The 19,565-nt window shown below is 46.4% G+C and overlaps 1 protein-coding gene across 2 annotated transcripts; it reads right to left on the bottom strand.

Moving 5' to 3' along the window:
- Window positions 1-2,362: 2,362 nt before the first annotated feature.
- KCTD12 (potassium channel tetramerization domain containing 12) lies at window positions 2,363-18,728 on the bottom strand. Of its 2 annotated transcripts, XM_084844811.1 has the most exons (2): window positions 14,369-18,728; window positions 2,363-2,975 (listed from the first exon to the last, which is right to left on the bottom strand). In XM_084844811.1, exons 1-2 carry the CDS (start codon window positions 15,361-15,363, stop codon window positions 2,972-2,974), a joined length of 999 nt encoding a protein of 332 aa, XP_084700937.1. In that variant the 5' UTR covers window positions 15,364-18,728; the 3' UTR covers window positions 2,363-2,971. The 2 variants fall into 2 exon arrangements, with proteins under 2 accessions (XP_084700937.1, XP_084700936.1); XM_084844810.1 differs by lacking the exon at window positions 2,363-2,975 and having other exon boundaries at window positions 9,344-18,728.
- Window positions 18,729-19,565: the final 837 nt, after the last annotated feature.

Raw genomic sequence — 19,565 nt, 5'->3', positions numbered from 1 at the left:
CGTCTGCTGTGCATGGCCGTGCAAGCTGACTTCCTTCTACTGTGCGATAAAAGAAAGCACGTCGTGTCATGCAGCAGCTGGAATGCCCTGCTGTGAACCTCCAGTGGGTCTGGGTAGATAGGCGCATGCATATTCTATGTGCCAGAGCCACAAAGGCAGTGGCCTTAGCACACTGCTGTGCTTCCCCAGCCAGGGACAGCTTGCTTGTGTAAAGTAGCTGCATCTCCAACCCACTGCCATATATAATTCTCTCCTATCTATGTCCGACTTAATGAGATGCCATCGGCTGAGAAGATTCGGGCCATCACATCAGCATCACACCTACATGGCTGCTACAGTTTAGCTAAACTGAAAGGTATATCTGATCGGGGAGTATAATGAATACACTCTCATCTGACTTGAATAAGAATAAAATGCTTGAATAAGAATATCTAGTGTAGGCCTAATAAATATGAAGGCCTACACCCAATATTCCTATTCGAGCATTTTCTTTACAAAAATAGCATGGGGTGGGAGTTGGGAGATGCCCTTTCAAAATCCTCAGATTTATCCTTTTCCCCAAGTTTGTTCATGGGTGTTTTCAGACACTGTGAGCTTTGCTACACAAGGCTGTTAATCAGCTGTTAATCTGCTTATCTACTTTTGGTTTCATCGCGAAACTGAGATCTGAGCACTACACAAAGAACATTTCCTTTCCTGCTTTTCTGCTACATAACCTCTAGGTGGCATTGCAGAATAGCAGAATAGTGCAAATACACAAGTGAAAAAGCATTTTCTTTCACTTTTACAATTAAATGCCAAAATTGTCCCTGCTCTAATGAAACTTGATGAAAGTGCTCTTTAGACACAAAAGCAAAACTGGAGGGTCACAATATCATCTAAAGAAGCTGTAAACAACTGTTAGTAGGGAATGACAAGCACATGATAAATGCTTCCTGTAGAAAAACCCTGTGTTCTCCCTCTCTTCAGCACCATTCTTAGTGGTCTACTCCTTCACTGTGCAATCTAAGCCAACACAGCAAGTGCAATGATGGCATAAAAAACACATATCCATGACTCAAATCCCATTCAGAATTACGCTATCTGCCCTGTGACTTGGCTTCATGATGACATTGTAGCCAATCACAATTGGCTAACGTGAGGTTGTCACAAAGCCAATTCAGAGTAAGCATAGGAAGCACTGAGATCTGCCATGCTCCATCATTGCAGGCTTTTAAGAAGGCCTTGAAAATGTATTACTTTACTGTGGCCTTTTCTTGATATATCTGCTATTGTTGCTGTTACTGTCGTTGTCATTGTTGCTGGTTTTATTGTTGGCTTTTATTACTTTTATTGTTTTTATCGCTTTTAATATTTAAACTGTTTTTATGTATTTTATTGCTGAAAGCTGCATTGGGAGGGCTTCTGCCCTGAAAGGTGGCCAAGAAACATTTTGGATGGATGGATGGATGGATGGATGGGGCACCGCCAAAGACATCTTTTCCTGTTTGTGACCACCTACTTCAAAAATGTGTCAAAAGGGGAAGCACATTTTGCAAGGTGTAAGAGCAAAGGGAAAAGGCCATAGCTCAGTGGAAGAGCACATGCTTTGCATGCAAAAAGTACCAGGTTCAGTTCCTGGGCTCTTCATGTAAGGGTAGGAATCACTCCAGCCTGAAACTCTGGAAAACCACAGGAAATCCATGGAAATACTGAGCTTGATGGGCTAATAGTAAGACTTGGTATAAGTCAGCTTCCTATATTCTTAAAAAGAGCCCATGTGTTTTGGTCCAGGCCTGGCATATACAGGATCAGTCTGCAACAGGACTGGGTTACCATGTCCAGATAGTGAAAGGCCTAGTTTTCCTTGAAAAATTGCATAGAAGGGAAATTTTTGCCACATGCAACTTCTCCCATCACAGCTATACGGTGGTGGAAAAGTTGCAGAGGACATCACTCAGGTCAACTCTAAAAGGTGCCAGAAGCTTCCCAGGCTCTGGACTTGCCAGCCCTATTAAGCAAAGAATTGTTTATTAAATTCTGCAGCATTTTGCATGGATGTAAAGAACCTACATAAAGAGGGCTTTTGCTGTCATAAAATGCCACTTACTCTTCAGAAAAGATTCACAAATATCATGCACTGATGTTTTTTCCTTCCAAACGTACTACAGTTCCCATTTCAAAATACTGTAAACAACAGCACTCAAACCTTACTACTATATTACATTTATCAAATGCCTTGTGGGTGGAAGGGATGCTGGGCTTCATCACACAAGGCTAAAAATCCTGCAATTTACTGGGGCTTCTGCTTCCAGAATCTTTGTGGAATTAGATCGGGTCTTTTCCACATGGCTTTTTTAAAAAACTAAACTTCTATGTGTTTCATTACAAAGCCACTAGGTGGCACTGTTGTTTTATTTGCAATAAAAGTGACTTTAAACAGTATACCCTCATGTATATCAACTCCATGGCGGGAGAAGAGAAAATGCCGGACTTTTGTCATAATGGAAAACAACGCAATAGAGCTCACAGAGAGTGGGAGGGTCCCTGGAGGAGGGCTGCATCATGTACAGGACCCGCAAACTTCTGTGAGTAAGCAATCTTCATAGCAGGATAAAAGCCCCATATGAAGGAGCCTGCTATATCATCTAAAAAAAGGTAAAGGTGTCCCTAGCCAGTTGTGTCCGACTCTAGGGGGTGGTGCTCATCTCCATTTCAAAGCCGAAGAGCCAGCGCTGTCCGAAGACGCTTCCGTGGTCATGTGGCCAGCATGACTGAACACCGAGGTACACGGAACGCTGTTACCTTTCCCGCCGAAGCAGTACCTATTTATCTACATGCAATTTCTTGCTTTCGAACTGCTAGGTTGGCAGGAGCTGGGACTGAAGATGGGAGCTCACTCCATCATGCGGCACTCAGGTCTCCAACTGCTGTCCTGCCGGCCTTCCGGTCTGCAGTTCAACGTCTTAACCACTAAGTCACCATGGTCCCTTCATCTAACAGACCAGAAAAAATTAATTAGGTAAATACTTTACTTAATTAGAAAAATTGGGTTTACTTGCAATTACTGAGTTATCTTCCATGAAACAGAACAAAATATATCACTCCATTAGGCTTCTAATACACAGTATAGAGATTTCAGCAGTTGTTGAATACCAGCCCAGCCTTCCATTGGTGCAAACAGAATCACATATAAATTTAAACTCCCTTTTGGGAATCTCCAAGGGGAAAGAAAATCTAAGATCCAGGCTTTTAGATCCTTAAAATAATTCTGTTTAATTGTGTACCTTCATGTGGATGTATATACAGTCAGGGCCAGAAATATTGGAACAAGGATAACTGTTTTGGCAGTTGGCCTCTGTACACCACCACATTGAAGTTGAAAGGAAACATACCCAGATGGGAGTGAAGTCAGGACTTCCAGCTGTAATTCAAGGGGTTTGACAAAAGTGGGGCACTAACCATTCAGGAAGGACAGCCAGTGGCATACACACACACCCATCGTTGGTGGCTCTAAGTAATGGAACAAACCAACACCATTTCAAACTTAAGGATCGCCTTTAATACCTGGATGAAAATCCTTTGCAGTCAATGACTGCCTGAAGTCTGGAACCCATGGACATGACCAAATGCTGAGTGTCCTCCCTCGAGATGGCCTTTGCCAGGCCTTTACTGCAGCTGCCTTCAGCTGCTGCTTGTTTGTGGGTCTTTCTCCCTTCAGCCTTGTCTTCAGTAAGTGAAAAGCATGCTCTATTGGGTTGAGATCAGGTGACTGACTTGGCCATTGAAGAACATCCCACTTCCTTGTCTTCAGAAACTCTGGGGTAGCTTTTGCTGTATGTTTTGGGTCATTATCCGTCTGCAATATGAAGCGGTGTCCTATCAGTTTGGCAGCATTTGGCTGAATCTGAGAAGAAAGTATAGCCCTATACACTTCAGAATTCATCCTGCTGCTTTGATCAGCAGTCAGGTCATCAATAAACACCAGTGACCCCGTTCCATTGGCAGCCATACATGCCCATGCCATAACACTGCCTCCACCATGTTTGACAGATGATGTGGTATGCTTTGGATCATGAGCCATTCCTTTCCTTCTCCATACTTTTCTCTTCCCATCATTCTGGTACAAGTTAATCTTGGTTTCATCAGTCCAAAGAATCGTATTCCAGAACTGGGCAGGCTTTCTTAAGTGTTTGCTGGCAAAGGCTGATCTAGCCTTTTGGTTCTTGAGCGTTACCAGTGGTTTGCGCCTTGTTGTGAAGCCTCTGTATTTACATTCATAAAGCTGTCTCTTGACTGTGGATGTTGACAATGACATGCCTACCTCCGCAAGAGTGTTCTTGACCTGGCTAGATGTTGTGGAAGGGTTCCTCTTCACCATGAGCAGAATTCTGGGGTCATCCACTGTAGTTGTCCTCCGTGGTCTTCCAGGCCTTTTGCTGTTGCTGAGCTTGCCAGTTCATTCCTTCTTTTTCAGGATGTTCCAAACTGTTGTATTGGCCACTCCCACTGTTTTTGCTATCTCTCTGATGGGTTTGTTTCCTCACCCTAATGATGGCCTCCTTCACTTGCATGGACACTTCTTTGGACCTCATGTTGGGAGTTCCAGTGAACAGCTACTAAATGCAAATGTAACACTCAGAACCACCTCCAGGCCTTTTATGTGCTTGATTGGTCATGGGGTACCCAGGAAATAGGCCACACCTGGCCATGCAGCTGCTTGTCAGCCATTCGTTCCATTACTTATGAGCCACCAATGATTGGGGGGGGGGTGTATGCCACTGGCTGTCCTTCCTGAATGGTTAGTGCCCCACTTTTGTCAAACTCCTTGAATTACAGCTGAAAGTCCTGACTTCGCTCCCATCTGGGTGTGTTTCCTTTCAACTTCAATGTGGTGGTGTACAGAGGCCAACTGCCAAAACAGTTATCCTTGTTCCAATATTTCTGGCCCTGACTGTACCTATACATATACATACACACACACACACACACACACCTGTGATGTTAATAAATTTATCTTGACCAGAAACTTAATTTAATATAGTTTGCACCAATCAGGGTAGATAAAAATCAATGATTTTTTTTTTAAATCAATTTTATTTAAATCAATGTTTTAAAAAACACACACACACACACACAATAATAAAATACTAAATGTCTGCCTAACTTAAGAAATAACATAGTTACAGTTACATCTTATCATAAAGATGTTAACCCTACACTTAAGTCTCATAAAAAATGAAGTTACCTACCAATCAAACGTGGGCACTGATTTCAGCTTTTCATTTTATGAAAATGGCTCTGCCCAGCCTAAGAGCTCCTGCTTCTTGAACATTCTGGTCTTTCACTTTCTGTGACTAAAGACACATGTGCAAAGAACCAGAGTAGATAGAATTGTTGTTTTGTGCTTATGTGGTGATGGTGTTGAGACAAGCAAGGCAGAGGAGTTAGGACAGAGAAAAAATATAGCAGGGTGGATAAAATGGATGCTTAAAATACATCCAAAAAATTGGATTTAAAAAAATTAAATTTGTTTTTTCAGCCCAGTTACTATCAAATCCTGCTTTGACCTATCAGTTACAGGCATTTGATTTTTGTTTGCTTGTTTTTTGTGAAGGCAAGGCTGGGCCAAGACAGAGTGAAGCAGCATGGAGCAACACGGAAAAGAAAAAGAGAAGAAAAATTTGTTCAGTGTGCATCTTCCTGCATTCTCATACTAAGGCTGCAATCCTGTACCCACTTACCTGGGAGTATGCCCCATTAAACTCAATGGAACTTATTTTTGAAGAGACATGCATAGGATTATGCTATTAACCTTGAACTGTCATGGGTGCTGGTCATAAGAAGGACCCTATATGGGCATATTTTAAAGGCATTCCCTCTATAGGTAAAAAGGATAGCATGCAAAATATATACAGTGAGACAAAGAGATGCATCTGCTTGTAAGAATGAAACAATGTAAATAACACTCTATTTTGTTGTAAATTAACATGTCTTAGTTGTCAGATCTACCCCATTGTTCAGGAAATATATGAAGAAGTTTCAGTGGGAAACCTGATTTAAATCACTACCTATTTCATGCTGATTTAAATCACTGATTTAAATCAATCCTTTCTGGCGCCAGTCATATAGTGCTCTTTTACGGAATACAATTTCGAAGACAAAAATTTAGAAGTTTTGCCTGATGTCAACCAAGCTTTTCAGCTGCCTCTCCAGTCGTTAACTCCATGTCATCATAAAAGTAATTAGAAAAACAGCAAAACAGCAAGATGTACAGCCACCACCATTTCATAAACAGAGCCCCAATATATATCATTCTTAAGAAGAAACCTTCATAGACGAAAACCACAGTAAATTGTTGGTCCTTTTCATTACCACAGAATTAGGGGCTTTTCCCTATTGTAAAGAAACAACAGACTGCAGGTGTGTGTATGTGTGTGGGGGAGGAGTTGTATGTCTAAATGTCCCCCCACAAAAAAATATCCATGCACATACAAACCCCAACATCTCGATTTAGCCTAAATTAAGCACTTTTGAGTCCTTTGAATTCAGTATGAGAATTTAAGGTATAATTACAAGCGCTCTGGAAACACAGCAGAGATGCAAATCATTAGCCTCAGACTGTTCATCTCTAAATCTGGTTACTGTCATATCATCGCATGCGTACGCAAAAATTTACACGCACCCTACCCCTTTACAAAGCATGAATTACCATCATGCTTTTGTTTATGCTGGGGTGTGTATCTGGTGGACAATGGGCCTCCAATGCTCTTTTGCACAGGTTCTTGTTAGAGTCCTGAGAATTGCATTCCCTGCTTCCCATCCCTCTTTTAAACATCTAGGCCTCAGTGCTGCAGAGAGAAGTTGGAGCACATGGACACAAAAATCTTCAGTGATTTCTGGCTACCTTAGGGGAAAATTCTGATTTCTTTCATGGTCTTGATTTCACTGGTATGAATCAAACCCAGGCTTCACCTTAAGGAATCCTCACACCACTCCAATGATCACTGAGGTGGAAAGAATGAGGACAGCAGACTAAAAAATCTCAAACCTGCTGAAGTTTTGGTGTAGCGAATTCTAATAGCTGGAATGTAAGCCATCAAGCTGTACTGCTGGGTCATGAATAGCACAGGGAAGAAACTCAGCAGGTTGACTCTTCAATAAATAACATCTGCCAAGCAGGCTCTTCCAAAGGCCCAATGTAAGGACAATGGCTGGGACCCAAAAGCCCACTTCCAGTAGACTCAGTGGCTTGTGTGCACCTTCGGCAGAACCACATGTTGTCATATAAACAGCTTTTGAAATCCACCTCTACTTCATAAGCTGTTTGGCATACAGCAGGGATACGGAACCTATAGCCAGCCAGATATTGTTAAGGCTCCAGCTCTCCTCAGCATGGCCAGTGGTCAGGGATAATGGGAGCTGTAGTCCAACAGCCAGAGGGTCACAGGTTGCCCACTTCTGGCATATGGTGTGAGGAAGGCAGAAGCTCCTGTTTAAGAAATGCAAATCCATAGCCTATGGAAATTTCTTTGAATTTTGGCTAATGGTTGTATATGGGGGAGGGGGGGCTGTGTCTATAGATACAAAGCAGGTAAAGTAGTTTAATCAACCATATGTTGCAAGTGTGCTTTTATGACATCTCTGATAACAGTTGTGCTTTGCAACCCAAGCCTATGCATGTTTATGCAGAAGGCGGTCGCTTGGATTCTGCAAGATTCATTGTCGAGTTATTGTACAGAGGATTGTTAAAGTATTTATATCCCACCCTTGCTCCAAAGAGCTTAGCCTAACACATACAGAGTTATCCCATTCTGTCTTCACAACAACTCTGTGATGTAGGTTAGTCCAAGGGATAGGCCCGAAGTCATTACACTCAGGCCTCTCTGATCTAAGTGCAGCACACTATCCACGACACATCCAGGTTTTCAACCTCAATCACTCAAGTTACAGAAATGAACATTTTGTTTAATAAAGGCACACGTTCAGATCTTTTAATTATCAGGTATGTATTCTAACAATTCAAGAGATAGTGAAGAATGCATCGTAGGAATAGCCTAGGAATAAACCTCATCCCAAGAAAGAAGTACTTGTATATTTTCACTTTGATTTCGGACACCCTAATTCTAACTATAATTGATTTCAATACCATCAACTTTAAGAGAGAGATATTTAGGACCAAGAAGCTATTCTGGAATAATGCCAATACCAGCCTTCCTCAGCCTGGTGCCCCCAGTGTGTTGTACTACAATTCCCAGCATTCCCCAGCTAGCCACATTGGCTGGGGAATGCTAGGAGTTTTAGTCCAACACATCTGGAGGGCACCAGATTGGGTAAGCTGTGGTTGGTGGAACAATTCTATTGTCAAGTAATTTGAAGATGAGTTAATCTAGAACCTGAACTAAACCCAATGCACTTGCATTAATAATTTCATAGCAGAAACAACACAAATACAATGAGTTAACAGTCCAGGGTCTACCACATTTTGGACTATAAGAATAATCAGTGTTATGTCCCAATCCTGAACATGTTTACTTGGAAGTCAAATCAAATCACTTCACTCAGAAAGGCTTTTAGAGTTGCCTCTGTGCTACTTTGTTAAGGAGGTTGCCCAGAACACCATGTCAGAGCCACTTTCCAAGGATGCCCAGTTCCATCGCTGGCTTCTCCAGTTAAAATTATCTGAGGTAGCAGCACGGTGGGGAAGATGCCCTCTCTGAGACCCTGGGGAGCTGCTCCCAGTCGCAGCAGGTCAGCAGCTTCATATGTCCAACAGGACTTACATCTATGAAAGTATGCAAAGGGTTGAAGCCTTTGATCAGGGGTGCAGAACCGCTGGCCCTCAACTGGCCTGCCAGTCTTCCCAGTCCAGCCTGCCTGGAAGAATCCCTGAGTTTACTTCCAATCTGAGATAATAGCGGGGATTCCCCTGTGCACCGCTTTCCCTCCCAACTACGAGACCTCAGATCAGAGATAACAGTGGGGATAGGGGGGAGGGTCTCAGTCACACTGGAAAGACTGGCTGCTCTCCCCAATGCTGGTGGAGTCCCTTTCTCGGTGCTAACGGAGGCATGGAACTCCTCAGCTAAGGGAGGAAGTGAAAGTAGGCAAAGGGAAGTGTCAGTGGGCATGGCCATGGCCGCTGACATCATCCAGCCTGTGAAGAACATGGGGGGGGGGGATTTGGCTCCCCACATAAGATTAGTTCTAGACCCTGGTCTTAAATGCCCATTCAGACTCTTTATCTCACAAACCACCTAGGTGGGCTGGGGAAGGAGTTTTGTTGCTGCTGCTGCTGCTGCTGACTTATAAGCCTATATATCCCCAATAATTCAGCTGCTAATGAAAACCCAATATTCTACCAATACAATTTTAATAACACAGAACACAACCATTAAAAAATTACCAGTTAGTTCATTTTATTATACCCATTCTTATTTAAAAAATAATAGGAGCTTTAGGGTAGTCTGCTAGCAAATAAAATTTCACTAATCAAAATACAAGCCTTCATTTGAGCGATGTGTTTTAGCCATCAGGAAGTTTCGCTGTTAACTCACATTCAAGCAAATAAGTGTAGACAAACATACTTCTACAATTTTGCTGATGTTCTTACTCAAGTCTTCCCCCCTATAAATAGGTACAGGAACACAGCTTAATATGAAAGTACTCTGTCTGTCCAGGTACAGCATATGAAAATCTGTATAGCACTAGTAAATGAATAAAAAACTAAATGATTCGTGTAAAATGTTTATACACTTTATGTACACACTAAGTCACAAATTCAATTTAAAATCACCTGCATTCATAACTCTTATGATAGACTTAGTAAGCTACAGTACAAGATTCATTAAAAAAAAAGAAAAGGGGGGAGGAAACAAGTTAGAGCTAATTTAAGCACTTACTGAAAACTCGATTGTATACAAAAGTTTAGAAAACATACTTCAGAGAGAATTACTCAACACAAACTAGAAAAAGACTGTAATCGACTCTCGGGAATGACATTTTAAATATTTAATTGCAATCAATAAACTCTCACTTGCAGAATAGCTAAAATATGCACAATGGGATAATTTTAGAATAAGGCATAGGACAACCAGGGTACAGTCTCTCTTCTGGCCCACTGCTAGCTTATTGCTTTTCCTTATTTAAAAGCATGCTCTTCTCTCTCTCTCTCTCTCTCTCTCTCATACAATTCTCTTGAAAAAAATATGTCATTTAAACATTATCTCAAACACAGCAAAAATATTTGATGTTCTTCTATGGATACGAGATGTTTAAACACTTATACAGCCCCAGGAGAATGTCAAATGAATGGCTGAAGAGTCAGCCACATGTTTAGCTAAAAGCAAAAGTGTCTCTTTGGCTGCATTCACAAATAATGCTAAGCAATATTTTAGAACTATGTTCACATGGAGAAAGGAGCCCACACGAAGCACGGGGCTCAAGAGCACCTCGCTCCGCTCTCCTCCACCTGCACAGCCAGGAGGAGGAGAAGCCAGGATTCATTTGCATTTGCATTTATTGCATTTATACCCCGCCTTGGGTTCTTGCAAGGAACCCAAGGCGGCTTACATTATCCTCCTCCTCTCCATTTTATCCTCACAACAACAACCCTGTGAGGTGGGTTGGGCTGAGAGTCTGTGACTGGCCCAAAGTCACCCCGTGAGCTTCCATGGCCGAGTGGGGACTAGAACCCGGATCTCCCAGCTCCTAGTCCAACACTCTTGCCACTACACCACACTGGCTCTCATTCAGTTTCACTTTGCCCAATTCTTGGCTTGCTGTTATGTGTGAACAAGGAGCCGTGGTTTAAAATAAATCAGAGTTTGTTAAGCAAAGCAGTTAAAACAATCCAGGTTCATAACCCGCTTATTTAGCAAATGACTAGAGATTATTTTAAACTGTGACTCCTGGTTCACATGTAACACCAAGGCAGGATTTGGGCAAAGTGAAACCGAATCCTGGTTTACTCCAGCTCCCAAAAGTACAGGAGGAGGGGAGGTGGATGTGTATGAGCCCATGCCTTCGTTTGAGTTCTTTTCGGCTTGTGCATGTAGCACTAAACCATGGTTTTTGTGATACAGGCTTACCCTCTGTTATCCTCAACAATCCAGACAGGCAAGCACTGGAATTCAAAATAATCTCTTCTATTCAAGTAAGAAAATTCTATTGTTTGAAGCAACAGGTCAGTGACAAGGGGCGGGGGGCAGATTGAAATAAAGAACATCACGGGGAAATTCTTTGGTAAACATATATGCGCCTATAACTCTGAACCCAAGTATCATCATATGCAAGAAACTAATTTTGAAGTAAATTATCAATTTTTAATGTGCACTGCCTGAAGTATAATCGAATGATTGGATCATGTAGAAAGTACCTCTTGGATTGCAAATGGAAATGGAAAATACTTTTAAGTCAAGAAGTGCAATGTGCTTGTATGTCAAGATCTTCAGCTGCTTAATGAGAAAATAAAAAGTCAGAGCCTTCATTCAGAGGGAAAACACACACATTTGTGCTTATACATTAATCTAGTACCTTCCTATAGAGGTGTCAGCCAAAATTCCTAAGCACTGATGGACTTCTGTCTCAGCACTGTTTCAAGAGGAGTAACCCCTACAGAAAAACAATGGGAATTGCTCTTGCTACAACAGAGCTAAAAATGGTCTTGTGCATTTGGAGAGAAAGCCCAAATCCCACTCAGAAAGTCCATCTTATTTGGCAGCACGGCCTAACAAATTTATAACCACCACTTTTTTTGGCCCAAGAGGGGAGAGGGAACCAACGACAAACTCTTCAAAGAAGCATTATTAGACTTGGCCTTGAAGACATCAAACAAGAAAACATCAGAAGAGTTGCAAACAACACTAATGGGATCTGTCAATCTGTGCTAATTCTCAATATCCAAGGCCTCAATGGCCCTATTCACGCATTACTTCCTGTGAATGGGATATCCCTGGCGAAAGCAAGGGGGGCTATTTAGCCCTGCCCCATAAGCTGCCATCATGCCATTGCATAATCAAGGTTCTAAATCGTGCAGCGAGTTTCCACTAGTACAAGCGGCTCCCTGCTGCAGAGGCTATGTTGACAGCAACGCTGGAAGGAGCAGCACAACACGGCCTCTTTTGCCACACATCCCCTATTTATGCAAGCAATGCGTGAATAAGGCGACTGTCTCAGGAAGCAAAGATCTCACCTCCACCCTTAGCCAGCCTGGCAGTCTACTTTCAGGATATTTAAACAGTGTGCAATGGATTTTTTAATATATACACACACATAAGTATTGGTAATACGGGAATTTTCATTAAGGACTTTTCTTGACTATCATCTCCCATGAGAATTACAGTTTTCAGACTCTCCATTTTCAAAGAACTGTCTTCGTGTCTTTGAATTGATCTGTTCCTGCAAGGAGGTTCCAGTCATTCAAGTGGTTTAAAGATCCAAAAGTATTTGCTTTGATAGTTGTCCTTTGACACCAGCTTCTCTGACCTACCAGATATGTTCATTCAGTTCAAGAGAAGAGAGCTTTGGGAAACGGCAGAGGGAATAAAACGGTGCAGGAGGTCACACATTTCCGAGCATTTCTCCCAAAAAGGAGAGGGGGGAGAAAAGAGCCGGGACAAAATGACCTGTCACAAATAGCTGCTCCATTCCATCGACTTTATCCAATTTTGGAGCGTGATTAAGCAACGCTGGGAAGACAAATATCTTCCCACCAACATGGATGTGAACTGAAACTTTTTCTCTTGTTCCTCCTCTCACCCCCTGGCAGGAAGGGAACACTTTCTGGCAACTAGGAAGGGGGTAGGGGACTGATCACGTAACAGATCCTGCACCATGATGCAGGAGGAGGAAAAGGGCTGAGGACTGGTATTAGCAGTTGAGGAAGATGAAAGGACCCTTTATATCAGGGGTGGGGTGCCTGTTATCCTCCAAATGTTGTTGGGGTCCAGTTCCCTTGAGCCCCAGACAACATGGCTAATGGTCAGAGATGATGGGATTTAGAGTCCAACAACAGCTGGAAGGGCACAGGTTCCCAGACCTTTGGAAAAGTGGCATTTGAAGGCCATGGTGTTCATTCACCAGGGGGATACATGTATTTATTTGCCAAGGCAATTCAAGGAGCCCCCAAGTAAACAAGCAGGACATTTTGTGAAGCATACATGCTACAAAGGGGCAAGTATATGCATGTAGCGGGCACTACAAATATGCAAGGGAAACTGCTTCGTCTCTGGAGATATCAAGAGGTTAGGATATATATTTCTGCAACAGCTGCTGTTTAAGGGGTGACTGAATAGACAAAAGACTGAATAGACAAAAGACCATGGCATGATCATGGGCGCACAGCACACAAGATGGAAATGACCAAAAGAGACAATCTAGATTCATGTTCTGTACATTAATCGAGGGTACAGCAAGGATCTCCAGATCAAAGGGAGAGTCAGGGTGGTTTGGGATAAAGGGTTGTCCTTTTAAATAAGGAGCCTATTACAGAAGGCATTCTTTGGATGTGCAAGTGAGAGGTGGATGAGCTATCAGCTGTGGAAAGATGACCATGGAACAAGCATGCAGAAATATGGAGAAGGGATCCCAGGAGGCACTCAAGTGTATGTAAAGGGTTGCCAAGTCTCGATGTGGGTGTGAGTGTTCTGTACCTCTGTTCCTTTAAGTCAGGGGTGGAGAACCTCTTTCAGGGCAGGCGCTGAATTCAGTTTCAGAGAAGCTCTGGGGGCTGTACCCCAGTGGTAGACAGGGCCAAAGGCAAAGGAGCGGAGCAAAGAGTTGGGCCCAAAATACAAAAAAATACCAGCATTCTGTAGCTTAAAGCTCTTATTGCCAGCAAACCAAGCCTTAGGAGAGGCACTGAAACCTTTTAGAATGGGGGGGGGGGGCACATAAGCCAGGAAGTCACCACACTTGACTGGTTAGGGGAAAAGGGATGGCGCCAAGAAATGGGAACCCCTGGAGGGCCAGATTTTCACCCCCAGGCCTGAGGTACCCCACCCCTGCTTGGAGAGTTACACAGGAGGAAAAGCACCGGGTGGAGGTTTTCCTCCTGCGTAGTTCTTAAAAGTGGAAGAGCTCTAGCGTCACCACCCCATTGCTTGGCAAAGGTCCACCTGTGCCTCAACCAGGCAGAAATCCAAGAGGTGCAGCTCTGTCTACCTCAGCACCATGCACCAGGGAAGATGGCACCCCTTTAATGTCTGCCTCTCCTGCAGTTATTTACAGGCCCTGAAAGCAAAGGCTGTGGCAAGGAACCCTCTGGAGGGCAGGCCGGAGCCGTCCTTTGTTAGGGGGAGCGGCGGGTGCCTCGCCTGCGGCCGGACCCCCCAGGCTGTGCTTGTCCCTCTCGGGTGGGCCTCGCCCTCACTCCCTGCAGAAGACATACTCGGTGTAGCTGGTCCAGATCTTGTCGTCGGCGGGCCCGCCTTGCTCGGGGGCGAAGGCACAAGTGCCGGTGGACGAGCAGGCGGCCATGCGGAAGCCGGCCTCGCTGAGCCGATCGAAGGCCTGCTCGAGGAAGTTGAACTTGAGGTAGTAGCGGGCCGTGTAGCGCTCGGGGGGCCGGTCCGGGTCGCGGCTCTCGTTGAGCGTCTCGCCGAAGACCTCCTTGGCCAACGCCGTCTTGCCGCACACCGTGATGCGCGCCACGCGACGGAACTTGGCGTCGGCCTGCGCGTCCCGCCCGATGGTGTAAGAGCCGCGGTAGCCGATGGTGATGTAGCCCGAGCGCCGCCCGGCCGCCGCCCCGCCGGCGTCCAGGGAGAGCGACGGCGCCAGCAGGGGGCCCCCCGACGGGCTGCGGCTGGACGTGGGCGAGGCCGACAGAGCGGGGCCGCCGCCGGCCTCGGGGAACTCCGCCTCCAAGTAGCCCAGCCCCGCCGGCGGCTCGTCGGCGCACACCGAGGCGTCGCGCAGGAGCCCCGAGAAGCGCGCCGTGGCGGCCGGGGCGCCCGCGGCCGCCAGGCGGCGCACCAGGTCGGGCAGCTGGAAGTGCTCGGCTTCCCTCTGCAGGCGGCTGCGCTCCGGAAAGCGCTCGGGCAGCACCAGCTCCTGGTCGCGCAGGTAGTCCAGGATGTAGCGGAAGAGGAAGCCGTCGCGGTCCAGGAAGAAGCGGCCCTTGGAGTCGCGGGGCAGCTCGGCCGCCTCCTGCTGCGAGAACATGCGCCACAGCCGCGAGCCCCGCACCGAGAGCACGGTGCCGCGGCGCGTCACGTACACCTGCCCGCCCACGTTCAGCTCCACGATCTCCGGGAAGCCCTCGCCGCCGCCGGCCGCCGCCGCCGCCTCCTGCTGCTGCGGTCGCGCCCCGCTCCGCAAGGCGCTGCTGTTGCCGCCGCCGCCCCCGTTGGGGAGCCCCCGAGCGCTGTCCGCCAAGGCCATGCCCGAGGGAGCCCTTCCTCTGCGGCCGCGCCCGCCTCCAGGCTGGGGTGCCCCGTCCCTTCCCGGCTCGCTCGCCTCCGGCCTTCCCTCGAACTCGAGCCGCCTGCGAAGCGCCGCTTCTTCTGCGGCGGCTCCCCCTGCTCGGCTCCGCGGCGCGCCCGCTCGCTCCGGCTCCTTCCTCTCCCGTCGGCGCCCAATCCGAGCCTCGCTCCTGTCCTCCGGGCTACGAGGCGCTGGCAGCCAGCGGGGCCGTGTTTATGTAGAGCCGCTGCGAGCTCGCGTGGGGCGGTGGCGGGGTGGGAGGCAGGCGGACGGCGCGGAGAGCTCAGGCATGGGGGGGGGAGGGGGCAGCGGGGGCTGACATTGACGCGAGGCGCTTCCTCCCCCTTCTCGCCTCCTTCCCCAATTGCGAAGGAGCCCGAGCGCAGAGCTCCCACCCCCTTTTTTTCGTATGGTGATGATTTTTTAATTATTATTTTTTGCGCACACACCGAAATCGAACTCTTGCCAAATCTGGAGCCCGCCGCCGCCAGGGAGGCTCCCAAGCAATTGCTCTCTCCTGCGCGCCGCCCCATCCAGGGCGCTCGGCTCGCTCCCTTCGCGGAAGCTGCTGCTGCTGCCGCTAGCGCTCTGCAAACCTTTAGGCTGCCATTCGCCCCAGATTCGTGCTCCGGAGCTGCACCGGTCATACCTGTGGGAGTTTCAGCGGCCGAGAAAGAGCCCTGTCGGGACTGCAGGAGCCATACCCCCCCCCCCCGGCTGCAACCCTTTTCACCCTTCACTCGATTGAACCCCGTTGAGTTCGGTGGGATTTCGGAGACCATGGGATCACAGTGCCCCTGTAAAGCCCCGGGCGAATGAATGACAAGTCCCCGCTGCCCTTTCCAGTTCCTCTGGAATCGCCTTGGCTCCTATTGGCTTCAGTGAGGAGAGGCATGTGTCGAGCGCATTGCAAAATGCCGCATGTCAGTTGCATGGATTTCCAAGTGCAGCGTGCATGTAGCATTGGGTTGTATTCAGTGTTGATCTAACTTACGCCCCATTCATTTCAATTGGTCTACTCAGAGTAGGACTAACATTGGAGGCACCCCAATGTTGGGGGGGGGCTGCTGTGAAAGTGGGAAGCCGGGTAGTTTTTGATTTATTTTTTACATGACTGCAAATTAAGTTGGGGGCGCCTTCACATCCATTGCTGTAGAGCCGACTGATGGGGTTTAGCTACAGACATGCCCTGGGACTACTACACGAATGAGTTGGGTGAAGATTTCGGGAATCAGAGCGGCGAATGCAGGAGTCTTTAAAAGCATCAAATGGCTCCGTCAGACTTTCCATGCGCAAGCCACTTCTTTTGGCGACGGCCATTGGAAGTCAGCATGGACTGCTGCAGAATCAGTGGGTTGTGTCACAGGTAGAGTGTGTGTGAGAGTGTGAATACAAACCCAGGGCAACGAAGCCGGTGCGGAGATGCTGCAAGACACTCGCAGCTGCAACTTCATCACCTCCACTGTGAATACTCCGGAGAAGTTCCCCTGCCATGAATGGTGTTGCAAAAGGCGGTGGTTTAGCAAACGGCTGCCTGTCTCCAGTTTGGGGAAAGCAAAGAATATGTCCTGTGTGTTTTCCTGACCTCTGGGCACACTTCCTCTTTGTGTCTAATCTGGATCTTGCACGCACACGCACACACACACAAAATCGACATCTCCCCCACTCCTTTATTCTTCTGCTTCTCTTTTTCTAATAAAAGATGTTTTTAAAAAGTTTCCCAGGAAAATTTTTAAAAACCTACATTTCACCCCAATCATTTTCATAAGTTTCTAAAATCCAAGCATCTTGTTCCAATGTGGTCCTTGACAAACACTTTTCTGGAGATTTAAAAATTGCTCTGTTTCCCATGTTCTCTGCCCCTCCCTCCATTTTAATTATTGGAGCATTTATTGTTAGTCTTCAAAGGCATACTGCCATTTTCCATACTAAATTCAAAATCAAAGATTTATCTTCTTTCTGGGCTGATCTGCAAAGCAATGCTTGCTGTTATACTGCCATTCTCCCTAGGCTTGCTTAAGACTGCCCTCAATACAATAGTCAAATGCATTTTAAAAAGAAAAAATGAAGAAGTGCTTTTGTGAAAGGTCTGAGACGTCAAGAAGTTTCATGAATGTGTCAATTCATTTCCATAGTTGTTAATGGGGTTTTACAATCAAGGTTCCCCTGAGCCCAGTCCTAAATATGTTTGCTCAGAAATATATCCCATTGTGGATCATAAGTTCATAGCAAATTTGCTTAGAGCTGTAGCTGGTTAGAACTGCATTGTCAGTTCAGCAGCCCTATACAGGAAGTGATAGTATATTCTCACTTCCAGTATAAGAGCTTATCGTTTTTGTAAACATGCTGTTAGAAATCTGCTTTTGCATGTCTTGACTCTGAGAAAAAGAAAAGAAATGGATTTGGGTCTGCACTCAGGTCTGATCCATGTACAGCAAGCTTGCAGGTTAGGAACATCGGAAGCTGCCTTATACTGAGTCAGATCCTTAGTCCATCTAATCCGGTACTGTCGACACAGACTGACTAGCTCTCCAGGGTTTCAGGCAGGATTCTTTCCTAGCCCAACACGGAGAGGCCGGGGATTCTCTACCACTGAGCTATGGCCCCTCCCCAGGTTCTAAGGGCAAGCTAACATACACAGCCCAGGTCATTCCTACGCCGCAGAGATGCAAGCCTTGGGTTTGGGCACCATCCTCTGCAAGACACGCAGCCTTGAATCTGAGCCAAACGTCACACAAATAAGTGCCCACCTGTATAAACCACAGTCATGTACTGCTTAAAAAGGGAGAGATCTCATGAAAGAGGCCACTTTGCATGGGCAGTTGGGCAGCTTTACATGGTTACCAGAGCCTATGTGCAAGCATGCACATGAATCAGCCCTAGTTGTCATCAAAGGTTCTGGGCATGGTGGAAGAAGGTGGGAACATGTTCCCATGCCAAGCTGTGCGTACCATATTCATATCGGCCAGTGGATGCTGGTGGTTCTGATTTGGGGGCGCGGGGGCGGGCTGTGAATCCAATCTGGGTTTCAGGCAGAACTCTAAAGGAGAACTCTAAAGTTCAGAACTCTAAAGGAGCTATCCAAGGTGCTGAACCCTATCCCTGAAGTGGGTTTGGCATCTTGGAGGGCTCCTTCAGAGTTCTGGCTGGTTCTGACTGAAACCCAGAGTGGAGTCAAAGCCCCACCAGAATCAGAGCCACCAGCACTACTGACACCAGCACCTAAGGGTTTTCATGTCAGATAACCAATATTCTATGAAAACTAGCGGGAGTTGTACCGAGAGCTCCCATTCAGGGTTCCAGCCTTTTCCATTTACTCTTACCCCACTCCACCCTGCCACTAGTTTTCTTTTCCTCCAACAGCCAGCCAGCCTGCTGGTGAGCATGTGTGGTCATCGTGGGGCTGTTTTGGGTGTGGGTGGGGGAGGGGGTTCCCCTCCTTCCTTTTTTTTCTGAAAGGGGTTTTGTTCTGTACTTCTGCAAACCTTGTGGTCCCACCAAGCCTGCTGATATTTCCTTCTTGTGCATGGATCATGCCATTTCAGCTGCTTATGGAACCACACTCAGGAAAATGAGTTTGCTATTACAGTCAGGGCCAGAAATATTGGAACGAGGATAACTGTTTTGGCAGTTGGCCTCTGTACACCACCACATTGAAGTTGAAAGGAAACACACCCAGATGGGAGCGAAGTCAGGACTTTCAGCTGTAATTCAAGGGGTTTGACAAAAGTGAGGCACTAACCATTCAGGAAGGACAGCCAGTGGCATACACACACACCCATCGTTGGTGGCTCATAAGTAATGGAACAAATGGCTGACAAGCAGCTGCATGGCCAGGTGTGGCCTGTTTCCTGGGTACCCCAAGACCAATAAAGCAGATAAAAGGCCTGGAGGTGGTTCTGGGTGTTAACATTTACATTTGGTAGCTGTTCACTGGAACCCAACATGAGATCCAAAGAGGTGTACATGCGAGTGCAGGAGGCCATCATTAGGCTGAGGAAACAAAATAAACCCATCAGAGAGATAACAAAAACAGTGGGAGTGGCCAATACAACAGTTTGGAACATCCTGAAAAAGAAGGAATGAACTGGCAAGCTCAGCAAAAGGCCTGGAAGACCATGGAAGACAACTGAAGTGGATGACCACAGAATTCTGCTCAT

The sequence above is a fragment of the Heloderma suspectum genome, chromosome 3 (genome assembly GCF_057233095.1).
Source record: "Heloderma suspectum isolate Gila_16-S chromosome 3, 16-S_ref, whole genome shotgun sequence".
NCBI lineage: Eukaryota > Metazoa > Chordata > Lepidosauria > Squamata > Helodermatidae > Heloderma > Heloderma suspectum.
Note: the sequence above shows the minus strand (reverse complement) of the source record. Positions and strands in the feature narration are given on the sequence as shown.

Bases quoted from the DNA above. Each gene is read 5' to 3' on its own strand.
- KCTD12 (XM_084844810.1), bottom strand. From the start codon at position 15,363: ATGGCCTTGGCGGACAGCGCTCGGGGGCTCCCCAACGGGGGCGGCGGC.